Source organism: Equus asinus, chromosome 6 (assembly GCF_041296235.1).
Source record: "Equus asinus isolate D_3611 breed Donkey chromosome 6, EquAss-T2T_v2, whole genome shotgun sequence".
Taxonomy (NCBI): Eukaryota; Metazoa; Chordata; class Mammalia; order Perissodactyla; family Equidae; genus Equus; species Equus asinus.
The window spans coordinates 75,895,001-75,910,945 of NC_091795.1; the positions used below are offsets into that span (position 1 = coordinate 75,895,001).

General features: G+C 34.5%; 1 protein-coding gene across 2 annotated transcripts in view; it reads left to right on the forward strand.

Annotated features, from left to right (window-relative positions):
- MEMO1 (mediator of cell motility 1) overlaps positions 1 to 15,945 on the forward strand; it is a 121,250-nt gene that overhangs the window by 50,006 nt on the left and 55,299 nt on the right. For both annotated transcript variants that reach the window (XM_044772208.2, XM_044772209.2), the window contains exon 3: positions 9,758 to 9,839. In XM_044772208.2, the coding sequence (XP_044628143.1) occupies positions 9,758 to 9,839 (82 nt within the window). The remainder of the gene's footprint in view (positions 1 to 9,757; positions 9,840 to 15,945) is intronic.

A 15,945-nucleotide genomic window follows, 5' to 3' on the forward strand; every position in this document is an offset into this window, starting at 1 on the left:
TCTTCAGTTAAGAAATCTTCCATAGAGGTTCATAAAATTTTGCCTCATTGTTTTCCTATTGCTCAGTATTCTACTTTATGGATCTACCATAATTTATTTAACCGATTTCTTTTTTGGTGGACAATTAGATTGTTTCAGATCTTTTGTTCTATCAGTTCACAAATATGCAGTCATATTACACATTTCATTTGGTGTAGTCCACTAGGCCTGATCCACTTTTTTGATCAAACTCTGTTAAGTGCAAACTTTTAGAGAGGAAAATTTCTATTACACAGAAAAGCGTGAGAATGTGGTAATGTCTACAGATGTGTTTTGTGGTGGAAATGTATGAAAAATGAAAATTCTAACTTTTATCTTAAGAAACTTATTTTTTTAGCAGTTGCCTGAGAAGTGTTACCTTGTGTGGGAAGTGTTATCCTAGTCCTGGCTCTTTCCAATAAGACAGACTTGTTTTATTTTTCCACAGATTGTTTTTGGATTTGGTACCAAATTATCTGGATTCACTAGTATCAACTGGCTGCTTGTACCCCAAAGGAAAAAAAACAAAACAAGGAAAAAACATGCTAGCTGCAATTGGAAGAAAATAGAGATTCCTGGTTAGATAAGCATTAAGGAAGTTTTGTAGACCCAACTTTAAGCATTTGTATCACTTTAAGTCGTTGCCTTTTGTACGCTAGGTTCATATGTTCCTCATTAGAATACTTGACCCTGTGTTAGAGGATAAAACATGGTGTATCTCCTTGAAGCTTCCATTTAAATTGTAAATAGGAGCATGAGAGTTCTGAAATTTCTATGGATATTGTCGCTTAGTCTACTACGTTTTCATGAGTTTTTGGATTAAAACAATATTTAAAAGAGAATTTGAGTTTGTGTATCAGTTTCTGTGAATCTGAGTTCATTTTCCTTTGTCATCACGATTGAATGGAAAAACTAGGAAGGCATTGATTGAACTGAAGACTAGAAACAGTACTAAAAATAAACTCAGGTAAATTTTAAGAAAGCGTGGAGGTCACTTAAGACTTCAAAGTAGTTTGGAGGTAAAAATTCATGCATTTGTAGATTGCCAATTTAGAGCTTATATGATCTATTTATTGTAATGAAGAATCTCAGTCATCAGTGTTCCAAGAGTCTGACAGCTGCATTCATTCACATAGCATGTGGAAATAAACTCCTTTACAGCAGTAGGCCTCATATTTTAGTATGTGTCAGAGTCACCTGGAGAGCTTGTTAAAAACTCCTGGTTGCCATCCCCAGAGATTGTGACGAGAGAGCTCTGGGGTAAAACCCTAGAGTTTTTTTTTTTTAGCCTTTAGGATCTGGCTTAGAGATTTTTTTCTTAAATCAACACATCAGATGATTCTGGTCTATAGACCACTTTTTGACTATAATAGAACGAGTTATGGTTTCTAAAAGGATGAAAAAAGTCACACTCCATTAGTTCAAAAGATTTAATGGCAGGAGCAAAAATCTTCAGGATTGTGAGTAATTTAAAACTGCATATAATGCAGCATAGTAGAGTTGGTTTCAAATTTGACCTGTCTTCTGTGAAGGCTGATACATACTAATTGTTTGCTAAACATTAGTAATGGATAACTTGTGGCTGGCAAGAAGACTCGATGATGTTGCTTTTCATAGTAAAAGTAGAAAATAAATATCTTAGAAGTCAAAATACATTTTTCTTAGAAATTAAAATTGCTTTGATAAGAGAAATAGAATATTTAGTTTCTTTTGAAATGTCAAATATAATTGAGGTAGGGCATTAGATTTTAATTTTTATCAAACGGGACATGGGTTAAATGACTTAATTTTTTAAAATATTTTGAGGAGAGTGGTGAGGTTATGGTGAAACAGGCGTTGTTATGCATAGTACATAATTATGATTAGATGCAATTTTGGATAACATTTTGAGTTTATGTATTGAAATCTTAAAAAGGCCCATACTAATTTACATAGTAATTCAATTTCTGAGAATCTGAAAAGAAAATAATGTCAAATATGGAGTTGAGATACATATTACAGAATTGTTTATAATAGAACAAAAAATTAGAAACGACCTAATCATCTTATATTAAGTTTAAGGGAGTAGTCCATTCACACAAAGAAATATTTAGCCGTAAAATGTCTTTAAAGATTTCATAATATATGGCAATGCTTATGCTATCATGCTATGTAAATAAAAGCAAGTTACAGAATTGTATATCATTTTAAAGGCTAGAAGGAAATTTGCAAAATATGAATTTTGGTGATTTTTATAATTGTGGGATTATTGCTTTTTTTCCTCTTCTTAATATGTATTCTCCAAATTTTCTATACTGAACATTTTTTTTATAGTGAAGAAATAGCAAATAAAACCAATATCTTGATCTTAAAAAGGAGTTTAGATAAGATACTATAACCAGGCACTATCGAGGAATTTAGTGACATCATTTGATAGGGATAGGGAATTTGTGTATAAAAAGAGAATAGGAGTAGGAATAGAGAATCCAAATTAGTAGACTGTTAAAGAGATCAATGTATTAAGTAAGCCATATTTTCAGATTACAGTTTTGTAAATGACCTGGAGGGAGAAGTACACTCTGATCCTCCAAATTTGCAGTTCTTTTAGCTGTGAAATGCCAATGGAATTGATACTAATCCTGGAAATTTTGAGAAACTGTATATGAGTGGGCAGAAAAGTGATGTGATTTCTAGTTGGCTAAATATAAGTGTTGGTTGGTACACAGTAGAGATTGTTCATTTGAGTGGTTAGTTGTCCCTATGCAATTGTATTATGAATACAGAGTTTAGCTAAAAGTGTAAATAAATTCATGTAATATTTAAATAAATTAGTGGGCAATAAAGCATCCAAGATATTTGGATTTGGCCTAACCTTTGAGATTTATATCAAGGAGAACTATCAATGTTCTTCACAGTAAGGTTTTTTTTTTCTTTTTGGTTTGATACAGTACTGCTCTGGATGGATTTTGGGTCAGATTCAGAGTGATAATTCTTGTGTTCTTGTTTTCCCAGGGGCATATTATTTTCTGAGTGGGGAGCCCTATCTTAGATACATGAAAACAAACAGTATCCCTTGAGATATATCTAAAAATAAGATACTAAGTTTTGTAAATAGCATGGCAATAAAATCAAAGTATGTGGTCACAGTAGGGTGTCAATAATGAGAGAAAGGATTTGGGAACTGCTGAAATGTTACTTATTTTTAAAATTAAATGAAATTATTATAGTAGTTGGTAAGACTTCTCAGAAACACTTTTCATTGTAATGAGAAGTAGTGGTTCCCAAATGCTGGTCTGAGATGAACTTTTAGCTGTTCTGCATTGAAGTAAGTATCAGGACATTGTAGTGAGTGTGGTTTTCATAGCCCCACTATGGTTCATTGATTTTAAGATGTACATTTTCCCACATTTTAACATTTCTGATGTTAGGATGTGTTTTAGAATCAGTGGTATCTTAAAATCATTGTCAGTTATGAAATAAGTTGTCCCCGCCTGCACATATGTGAATTCAATAATTAATCCTGCTGGTATGATTAGACAATTGCAACCCATTGATGTTTATGTTAACATACCATTTAAGGACCATTTATGGAAGTGATTACCATTCCTGGATTGTGTTCTGAAACGTTCTTTTAGTTACATCTTCTGGTGATACCTTTGGTAAGATCAAGAAATGTATGGCACCAAGACTTGGACAATGTTTGCTTGGACAAAAGTCCCAGAGGCAGTAGAGGAACACTTTTAAAATAAATATTGCATCACTATCTCTTTAAATGGTACAGATGATGATATTATGGAAAAACAAGGATTACTGATGACTCTGAGTTAAAAAGCAATTTAGATATCAGATTGTGAATGTGAAGAAAATTTCAAGAATACCTTGAATTTATTTTGCTTTTTAAAAATATACGTTAACACGATAGTGTTATATGAAAATTCATGTTTAAAGAACTTTTCCAATAAATATAAAATAAAAAGTTCTAAGTGATAAGAATGCGTATGTCCTAGTTTAATTGGGAAGGTTTTTTTTTTCTTTCTTCGTGGTACATAAAATAATAGTGCACCTTAATAATGTTGGTTTCTTGGAGTCAGTGAAATCTGGTTAATTTATTTAGTTTAAAGGACTGAGATTATCTTAAAGTTGTGTTCTTCTTACTTTTTGGCGTTATGATGTTTATTTTATGAAATCATGGTGATCAATGATAAGCTGTTGATATGATTTAAATGTCCTTTCTTGGTAAAATAAAAAATTGGTAACCCTATGTTGGTCCCCCCAATTTTTTTTGAACTTTTATTGGCTTATGAAATTCAGAGATCCAGGAACCACTGTTATAAAAACCCTGACATATTAATATTATGATATGTAGATTTTCACCACAGGTCAGAGTTTATTTCGTAGTTTGGTTTGAACAGGTTTCACTGAATGGTTAATAACAAAATACTAGGTCTGGCAGCCTACTTTTGTTTGGCTTTGTATTTTTTGCTTCAGCTTTTTCTGTTGTTACTTTGACTTAACCAGTTCTGTGGAATTGAGTTTACTGTGCTAATGGGCAGATACCGCTTGAAAAAGAATGATAAAAAAGTTGTGGCAATTGGTTATTCTTTACCTTATATATGTGGGATAGTTTGAGCAACACTGGAAGGCTCCTCCCCTAACCAGAAATGTCTCTCCTACCAGCTTGTCCTGGTGTCTGAAATTTTTGTCTTTCAGGCATTCTTTGGATTTAAGACATTGACAGTTATAAGCTTCATGAAGGCAGGTATCATATGTCATGTTTTGTTTTTTGCTATAGCTCCAGCATCCATCCGACTTCCTGGCACATAAATAGCTGTTCCATAAATATTTATTCAATTAACAAGTGAAAGCAAATGTTACTTGTAACATTAAAACATTATTGGTGATAGTTAACCTTAATGATGTAATAATTGATTAAACAGTTAGTAGAAAATAAAGCTGTTAGGTAATTGAAAAACAGTTCAGATAAATTCTAGGAAAGGTGAGTGATAGATCTCGAGTGGTTCTCAGGCTTTTTGAAGTATATATCCTTCTTCCCTGACTTTTAGGAATCTTCTTCATGTCAGAAAATACAGTTATTCCTACAAGACAGTAGTTGTTCTTTATTATCTGTTGCTTGAGAAAATGTATGATTAAAAAAATGTAAAAAATTTTATTAACACTTTTAAATGTATATGTCTTTCTTAATCTGTGATTGATAGGTCTTACGTTTATCTAGACATTTATTTTTATTATTTTTTTTATTTTTATTTTTCTTCCCAAAGCCCCCCCAGTACATAGTTGTATATTCTAGTTGTGAGTGCCTCTGGTTGTGCTATGTGGATGCCGCCTCAGCATGGCCTGATGAGCGGTGCCCCGTCTGCGCCCAGGATCCGAACTGGCGAAACCCTGGGCTGCCGAAGCGGAGTGCCCGAACTTAGCCGCTTGGCCATGGGGCCAGCCCCTAGACATTTATTTTATTTCTAGATAAAACTTGGTATGCATATAGATTTGTGGAGTCCTTGGGGTCCAAGGCCCTGTTTTGGTTGGCAACCATTGATCTAGACTTGCTACTGGAGTGTGGTCTATTGGCCAGCAAACATTGCTATCACCTGGGGAGCATGTTAGAAGTGCAGACTCTCAGGCCCTACTCCAGAACTGTAGAATCAGAATTAGCATTTTAACAAAATCCTCAATTGCACATTGTTTGACAAGAATGTATAGAACACATGACTTTCGTTCAGAAGAAGGAGGCCACTGAATTTTTTTTTTTTTTTTTTTTTGCAAAGAGGAATAGGAGGAGCAGGACAAACAGAGATAGAAAAGTATAGAAAACCAATTTGGCTTACTTAATTTCCATACTTTAGAATGGTGCTGTTAATTAGTTGCATAGGAATTCCTGAAAAAAACCGGTGTGTGTCTGTTTAATATCTCTATGGTTTTGTTCCATGCGAATAAACTTACTTATGAAATATTGTTTGATTCAAGTGGAATTCAAACAGAAGTGTTAACTGAATTCACTGTAACACATTACTTATTGTCTGTTGTTAAAGGAAATACTTTAGCATTTGTCCTTTGGGAACCTAGTTTTACTCTTTTATCCAAAGAAATAAATGCCCATTTATCCCTCTTGAGGCAAGGTCATACAACCATGAAGTAGTTTTGCTGGGATTTAACAGTGCTTTTGATTTTTCCATTCATCAGTGTGCCTTCAAATCCAATGGTGTTTGGAAAACAAGCACATATTTACATCATCTTTATACATTAAAGATACCATATTGCCAAGTATCAGCCTCTGTGGAAGAACTCAAATTCATTCTTTTGCTTGATACTTTATAGATCAATTAAGCAACATATTAATAAACATGTATTCTCAATTATCTTTGAAAAAACTTGGAGTTTGGCTTTTTACCTTAGGATCCTTCTGAAGAAATTGGGCTTTTTACAGGAGGACTGATACTAAAGCCTGGTTTAGTGCTTAAAATCAGTGAAGTTGGTGGCAGTAGGGTGGCTGAATTAGGAGATGTTATTTTCTTTGCTCTTATCTGTTTTTCAATTTCTGTTTTGTACACTTCCTGTAATGTGAAAATATTTAGAGCAATACTCATTCATTTTCAGTTAATATGAAATTTATTAGGCAGCTAAAAGTTTAATTACTTTGAAAATAGAAACTATTTTGCTTGAATTAATAATGAGATTAATTTTTTTTAATAATTATCCTTAAATTTAAATTTTAAAAATAAACTACATCGTTGCTGAGTCAGACCTTTGTTGTGCTTTGGCAATTTACAGATGGAGTGTCCGTTATAAACTTGACCTGTTTATGTGTATAGTCCTTAACATATGCAGAAGGATTTCCAAATCAGTAGATGCTTAATCTCAGTGGATATTTGGGAAGTACAAATTAGAAGAAACAGAGGGATACCATTTCTTACCCATCAAATTGGCAAAAATTAAAAATTCTGACTGTCAAATATTGGTAAGGATGTAAGTAAATGAGCATTTTTACCCATTGCTGATGTTGGAGGAATAGAATTTAAATAAAAACCTCCCGCCATCTCAGAAAACCTCTCTTCAAAGATAGAAGAGAAAGAAAGCAGTTTTATTTTTAAATAAGCATTAAACTAGAAGGTGATGCACATCACAGGCAATCTGCTAAGAGATTGAAAAGACCTAAAGAGAGCTCACCCTTTTATATAGCTAAGCAGATACAACCTATTACATACATGTTCTCAAGATAAATTTATAAGTGGTGCTCAGGTAAGAGGTCTTGAGAGCAACATTTGTCACACATAGTTCATCCTAAATTTACTTGGTAATTGGAGTGACCATGTGTATTAGCTAATTGGCTTTATCCAAAGGAAAAATAAACTTATGTCTTCATGACAGGAGGTAATTTTGCAACTTGGAGCTAGGTGGCCGGCCAAAGTTAGGCTCCTGCCGTCCCACAAAAACTGGCAGAAAGGAGGACTATCTTCCTTGGTGATCGCCATTCAGAGAGATGGTTATCAGGTCCTTGAGAAGACAGTCCTGGGTTGCTGGTTAAAGGCTTAATTAGCTTTTAAAAAGATTTAAATACATTTCAAAGGGGCAGAGAAATAATTTACAATTAGAAATTTTCTAAAGAAAATGCTCTCTAAGAAAAGTATGTGTAGGGTATCTCTTCCCTTATCTTTAACAAGGAGAGTTAAATCTCTTATTTTTATTTGCCCTTATACTACTGGGTAAATTGATCTAGCTGCTTTTGTGGGCAATTTAGCAATGTTCTAGCATAGTTGAAGATGTGCATACCCTATGATCCAGTACTTTCATTTCCAGATAAATTCCAGAGGAACTCTTAACATATGTTTATAAGAAACTTGTAGCATTGTATATTAGCAGTGAAACAATAGAAACAACCAAAATGTCTATGAACAGAAGAATAAATAGATAAATTTGGGTCTATTCATATATTACAATACTATGCAGCATTGAAAATGAATGAATTAGAGTTACATAGATCAACATGAATAATTTTTAAAAACTATATTGAATGACTAAAACAAGTTGCAGAAGGACATGTACAGTATATTTATGTAACATTTAAAAACATACAGAACAAAATAATACATATATTATGGATACATATATTAGTAAAAGTATAGTGCAACTATAAACGCCAAAATCAGAAAGTGGTTACCTCTAAGGAGGGAAGTGTATAATGTGATCAGCAAGGGATTCAACTGTGTCTTTATTACTTTGTTTTTTAATAAAGGAAGATCTTAAGTAAATAAGGCAGAATGTTAAAATTCACTTTATTTGGGCAGTGGGTCTATGGGTGTTTCTTATATTATTATCTAGATTCTTTTGTAATGTTTGAATATTTTATGATTAAAAGTTTAAGAAGAGAGAGCCAGAGAAAAAGGAGGCCAGAGAAATGGGGTGGTAGTTGGGGGATAATCAGTCTGCTAGTATCACATATTTTCATGCTAATGGTAATGCTCTAGTGAAAAGGGACAGGTTAGTGCAGGAGACTGGGACAGTTATAAGAGCAGAGTCCTGGAATAAGAAAAACACTGTGGGATCTAGTGCAGAAGTAATGTTTGGCTTTTAATAGGAGCAAGGACTCTATTTGTTGAAACAGGAGGGAAAGCTGAATAAGTTGATGGGAAGAGGAAGTAATTCTCTTCTGAATTTAGGGTGACTAACATCCAGGTTTGCCTGGAACTGAGAGGATCCCTAGGATGCAGGACTTTCAGTGCTAGAACTGGGAAAGTCCTGGGCAAACCAGGATGGTTGGCCATCCTACTTCAGATTGATGAAATGAAAAGCAGGATCATCTGCTGGGAGTGAGAAGGGGATAAGGTAAAAGGGGAAACTATATGAGGTAATTCTCTATCTTAAAGATGGGAGAGCAGATTCACTAGGTTAATGTGGTATGATTTCTGAGCTTTGCTAAGGGTCTGCTGAAACTTATGGTTATAATTTCAAAGTTCATATGGTTGTATTTCTTTTCAGTCTCATTCAGCTATTCAGGTGGAGGTACTGTGTTAAGTGAAAAGTTGGTTTCAACTATGATTTGACTAGGATGGAGGAAGAGAAGAGTAATGGAGTGAGGCCATAGGCAAGGGAATGATTATAGTGATGGACTGTCAGGTCTCATGCTGGGTAAGAAGTGAAGAAGAGAAAGGATGAAGGACATGGGGAACGTGACTCCAAATCTGTTGAAGTCAACATATTTCTAGGAGTGAACTGGAAAGTTAAGAAGTAAAGAGAGCAGGATGCTTGAAATTGAGATTTTGAAGTGGTGTAGTTACTGGTTATTGATATGATCATGGGAGTAGGGGACTGGAGTGGATGGAAGGAAAGGTCATTGGGTGTGGGAGTGACCACTCCATGGATGTGATTTTAGTGATTAAGGCAGGTTTTGGTATTTTAAAAAAAGTACTCATTCATTTTCTTTTCATGTGCTAGCAGTTTTCTGTTTCTTGTTTTATTTTGTTTAACACTGTCTCAAATTGTAGATTGTATTGTTGTTGTTCTAGAGTGAAGAAGGTTGTAAATAAGTAAATGTATAGAAACAAATTTTGTTTAATCAGTACTTGGCTTTATCAGATCACTTGCTGGAGACTTTGTAGTTGGTTAAGTTTCAAATCTAAGCTGATGATCCCACTGCCCATTAAGCTATTTTGGTCCCAGCTAGGTGCAATGAGGGCCTTGTGTCATGTATGGTTACCTATAGTACATTGCTTTGTTGACTCCAATTTCCTTTCTTCTCTTTTTATAGGACCGCAGCTGAATGCACAGCTAGAAGGTTGGCTTTCACAAGTACAGTCTACAAAAAGACCTGCTAGAGCCATTATTGCACCGTAAGTTTTAGGGATCTTTACCTGGAATCTTTCATATATTATCAATAAAGAATGAGTATGTACAGATTGAACTAAAAATTAAAAACTAATGCTATGTTGAGCTGAAGAAATTATATTCAGTAATTTTCATGATTCTTGTGGCTTTCACTTTAGCTCAAGGATAAAGGAATTGGCTACTTTATTTTCTCACATGCAGTATGTAATTTCAAAATTTATTTTTGGTAATAAAACTAACCTTTAAAGCAGAGGGTTGTTTAGGTAAACTTGGTGATTTCACTAGTGTTAATTGGTATAAATGAATAAGTTCTGTTTTAAACAGTAAAAAGGTCTATTTTAATCCAGATAATTTTTAATTTATAATGAAAGAGATGCAGTTAGTATAATATGGTGCAATAGGGAATAACAACCAAATTTTGGGGGGAGGGGTAGATTTTTTTAATGAAGAAAATCTGTGACTATTTGTCTTTGAATGTTAGAGGGCTTTTTAGAACTACAAGCTAGCAAATATACAGTTAATGATGTGTCTGTGTATGATATGAATTCAGTTAATTTTGATTTGGTTTCCAGTGTTAACCTTCAAAATACATTGTTTTATCACATGTTAACATTTTTCTGAGAAGAGTAAAGGTTGACGTTTGTGCCATTTTTCTCACAGCAGCATCTTTTATGTGATTTTTATTGAGTTAAGGTTGGTACCTTGATAAATAGTAAATAGTGAAAATAATAATAACCACTTATTAAAAAATATGGGAATTAAATGAGTAAATATAAATATCCTACATTAGTGTTGGCACATAATAAGTATTCCATAAATGTTAAGTATTTTATGTGCCAAAAATTTTGTTAAATACTCCATTTGTATGATATAACTTGATCTCATTTAATAGACAGGGAGGCTGACTGTACCACTTACAAGCTCTGTGACATACAAGTTATTTAATCTCTTGTGCCTTTGTCTCATTTGCAAAATTGGAATGATAACAGTACCTCCATGTAGTTTTTTTGATGATTAAATGAGCTAATCTTTATAAAATTGTAGCGTAATGACGTATCATTTTTTTAATCACTCAGCAAATACCAGACTAAATGCCAGGTATTCTTCTTTGTGCTGCTTTTTGAATAAATCAAAATTGCTACTCTCATGGTGCTTGAACATTTTAGTACTTGGGGAAGACAGACAGTAAGCAGTTAAAGCAGATAAATAATTATATTCTCTGTCATGTGCTAATGGGTGCTAAGAAGAAAATAAAGTAAATCAGAAGATTGAGAGTGACAGTATGAGTAGGGAGTTGCTAGTTATATAGGATAGTAAGAGAAGGTCTCCTTGATAAGGTAACATTTGAGCCCAAATGATATGAGAGAGAAGTTATGCAGATACCCAGGGAAAGAGAGTTTCAGGTAGAGAAACAGCAAGCACAGAGGCTCTGGGGTGGGATCTGCTTACTGTGTTTAAGGAAAAGCAGGGAGGCTAGTGTGGCTGGAGTGGCATGTGCAAGAGAAAGAGTAGAAGATGACAGAGGCAGCAGGGCCTAGATTGTGCAGAGGCTCTGTAGGCTGCTGTAAAAGCTTTGGTTTTTATTCTAAGTGATATGGTAAGTCATGAGAAATTTTGAGCAGAAAAGTGACATGATCTGACTTAGGTTTGAAAAGGATTACTCCTGCTGCTGTATGGACATTCTGTTTTGTGGGAACATGGAGTCCAGTTTAGTAGACTTATTTCAATAGTACAGAAAGAGATGACATAGTGGTTTTGATTGGGGGCTAGTGATGGAGGTGATGAGAAGCAATGTATTCTGGATATATTTTGAAGGTAGGACCAATAAAATAGAGGAGTCAAGGATGACTCTTAAGTTTTGGCCTGTGAAACTGGAGGGATGGAATTGCTTCTTTACTGATAAGGGGCAAATGGGGTGGAGGTTGGGAGTGGATTTTGAAGTCTTTATGTAGAATCTAGGATTTGGTTTTGACCATGTTAATGTTGAGAAGCCTCTTAGGCGTCCCAGTGGAGATTTCAAATGGGCAGCTAGATTATTGAATCTAGAGTACAGAGAAGAAGAGTGAGCTATGTTGGTGTATATTTCACACTTAAAATCTAAACAGGCAGTGATTGCCTAGGAAGTGAAATAAGATAAAGAGATTCAAGGAGTAAACCCTTAGGCAAGCCGACTTTATTTAGAGGTCAGGATGAAGATGAGCATTTGCAAAGGAGATGCTGAAGGAAGACCGGTGAGGAAGGAGGAAAACCAAGAGTAAGTGGTATCTTTGGGAGGCAAAAGGAAGAAAAAATGTGTCAGGGAGGAGAAAATGATCAACTGTGTCAAATTCTGTCGATAGGTCAAATAAAAGGAGAACTGAGAATTGATAATTGGATTTTGCAATGTGGAGATTGCTGGTTACCTTGATAAGAACCATTTCTGTGGTGTGGTGGGGATGAAAGCACACTTGGAGTAGATTCAAGAAAGAATTGGAGAGGAAATAGAGACAGTGAATATAGATAGTTTTTTGAGGAATTTTACTATAAAATATCAAGGAAATAGAGCAATGGGAATATGGTGTCAGGGAAGAATTTTTATTTAAGGTGGGAGATATTAAAGTGTTTATAACATTGATGAAATGATCCAGTAGAGAAAGAAAATTGATGCAGGGATAAGACGGGAAGTTTGCATAAATGAGATCCTTCATTGGGTGAGAAATATGGATTAATAGTCATCTCTTTATAGTAACTCATGAGATAGGTTCTATTGTCATTACTATCAATTCGCTGGTATTTGACTAGTATGATGGTATGCTACCTTCCTAGTTAAAACTTCTTCTAAATGTGGGAGCTGAGCTGAATCAACATGTAATTGAGTTGAGGTTAGTTAGTCATGAAAAAGTAGCTAGACTTGTTTCCTTTTGTAGTTAGTTTTAAATTGAAGTCATTGGCAGTGGCCTGTGGAATGAAATGGTTGAGCCTCAGTTACAAATATATCGATTTGTAAAAGATTTCCAAGTTACCTTGGGTTTTAAAATGGATGTTTGAAAGTAATTTTGTCTTTGGTGTGCATGTTTCTGCTATGTAGGACTTTGTAGTTATGTTTATGCATATATAAGCAATTTCTATTTTGTTAACATACAAAAACTTTAAATCTAGGCCAGTTTATCTTATATGATTTCCAGAGGTAATTATTTTCCTTTCCAGAGTTACCTGTTTTTTCCTGAAGCAGAAAAGCAACAACAAATATTTTATTGTTGTATAGGCACAATAGCATCTTTGTGAGAATATACTTATATAGTAATTAGAAAACTTAAAATTTTAAGATTTCTACTTTTATTTCAAATCAAATGTATCAAAAACATTAAATTTTATAAATTCTAGCTCTCTGGGACCAATTTTTCTTAGATTTTGCCTTCAAGGCATAAATCCTATAAGGGGAACCTTAAAAAATAAACTCAGAACCTAGAAAGCAAGTGCTTAAATAGATTACTTTTATATTGATGCAGATTAAGTAGAATAATGTCATTAAAGAATAAATATTGACCCATTAACGAGCTGTTGATTAATCTTAATGAATTCTAAACTATATGATATATAGGCAAGCACATTTGTGGGATTCAAAAGAATTTAATTTGGTTAAAAAATATCCTTTGAATTTAGAACTACCTTACTTATCTTGAGGCACAGGAGACAGTGTGTGGCCCGGGGATAAATATTGAAATGATCTCATGAACTAGGAGTTCCACAAGTTTTCCTACCATGACTGCCAGACACCTTGATGCCAAAATTGTGGTTTGTCTTGCAGGATGCAGGAATATCTCAGCAATCCTTAGATGAAACAGTTCAGATGTGCAGCAATTAAGAAATTTCTTATTGAATATAGAAATATAATCAGATAATTGGGGAGGGGGCTTATTTATATGATCAAATTGTGTTTTTACTATAAAGCAGACACTGTGAATATTGAAGCTCCCCTCATACATTTAAAATAGAGTCTGATTTGTTAGTAGTTAACCTAGTAGGAGTAGGGTAGAATAAAGGATACTTTCACTTTTTGTTGTGTACCCTTCTTTATTGTTTGACTTTTTTACTGTGTGCATATATTACTTTTAATATAAAAACTTGTGTAAAAAATTTAAAAGCTAAGAAGTATTTATACAGAAGACCGGTTTGTATATAGTGAAGCATACCTGTAGCACTCTACCAGTGTATATCGCGAGACAGTGAATCTTCATAAACTATGTAATTAATTTAAGGTTACTGGAGATGCACAGCTTATTTATTTGTCATCCTTGTTTATATTAGCAGTAGGTTATTCCCTGCAATATCTCAAATCCTATGTATTCTAGCAGTAAAAAAATCTCCCATGAAACATTGCGGTTAGTATATTCTTATTTGACTTGTATAACTTTAATAACTTTCCTTAGCTCTTAGTATTGTTTACTTAATATCTTGAGATTCTATTTTATAAAAATAAAACATTCTACATAATGACTATCTAACCTGGACGTTTTTTTGCTTGTAATCATCTGCTGGTTTTTTTTTTATTGAAGCCAGGAATCTTGAGGGCCGTTGAGCAGTGCCCATGAAAGAAAAGAATAAAAGGCTAGGGGGAGTAAAATAAAGTTGAGAGAGGCAACGTGGAAGCTGCTGCTTCTGCTAACTGTTTCGGGCCAGTTGTTCTTCAAGTTGATTCCATATGTTCACAGGTCTTTTTAAATTCAGTTTCTAGGTCATACCTTAGCTTACATAGAGCTTAGAGACTTTTCTTATTGCTCAAGGAGATCTTCTTGTTTCCTCTGGTCCAGTCTTCTCATTTCATCTAATCCAATCATTTTATTTTGCATTTTTGCTGCTATTAAGTAGCACTAGGAGTACGAGAACCTGATTTTGTTGAATCCAAATAATCATCCTTTTGTTATTCCCTATATCCTCTTCGATGAAAAGCCGCTCACAGAATGTGTGGTAGACTGTTGGCATTCACAGTTTATACTATTCATCTATAACCTTGAGGGTCTCAGAATGAACAAATGAAAGTCCATGTCATGTAGTAATTGGTAATTTTCCTGATGTAGGAATTTAAATTATATCACACTGCGAGGTTGCTGTGTGGGAAACTGTGACTTAACCAGTAAATGCTCACAGATAATGCATTCTCACTTGATTGTAGCTCTATGAGAGGCACAGAAATCCTGGAGGGTTAGGAGCTGGACTTGTTGATATAAAGGGTCTGCTGTGTAGGAGTAAAGGGAGAAGCAAAAGTTGTCCCTGTTAAAAGGAAGATCCGTTTTTAGAGGTGTGGTTTGAGCCTCACGCCAAATTATAGGTATTAAAAGTATAATTTTGTGCTTGCCTTCATGAAAAGTTACATTGAGAACCAGAGTAACCTGGAAAAGCTAGCAGGGATGACTTTGTATTAAGGATTTTAAGAGCTTTTAAAAGACTGACTGGGACACACTTTAATGATGCATAGTCACATATCTGTAGAGCTCAAATGTTCATTGCTGTTCTGGCTGCTACGCACGAAAGAAGAAACCTTAGATGTTCCCTTAGTGAAAGCTCCTTTATTATGACTTATTCCTTAATGAAAACTTGTTTTCACATACCTGTAGAATCATAAATTCTATTAGCAAGAGAAGGGTGTAGGAACAGAGGATCAGTCATGAGATTTGGTGGTTTTTTTTTTTGAGGAAGATTAGCCCTGAGCTAACTACTGCCAGTCCTCCTCTTTTTTGCTGAGGAAGCCTGGCCCTGAGCTAACATCCATGCTCATCTTCCTCTACTTTATATGTGGGATGCCTACCACAGCATGGTGTGCCAAGTGGTGCCATGTCCGCACCTGGGATCCGAACTGGTGAACCCTGGGCCACTGAGAAGCAGAACGTGCGAACTTAACCGCTGCGCCACCAGGCTAGCCCCTGATAATTATTACTATGTCTTTCTTCATACCATATATCTAGGCCAGGATAAAGTAAAGTATTAGAAATTCTTTTCTTTGACTGTGATCTTGGTCCCTTCATGAAGTGGAGTTCCTCATGATGTGGGTTAAGAGGGATGATACACTTAATGATTTCTTGTTTTAAATGCTATGCAATATATTCTCTATCCAAATTAAGACTATCCCTCTCT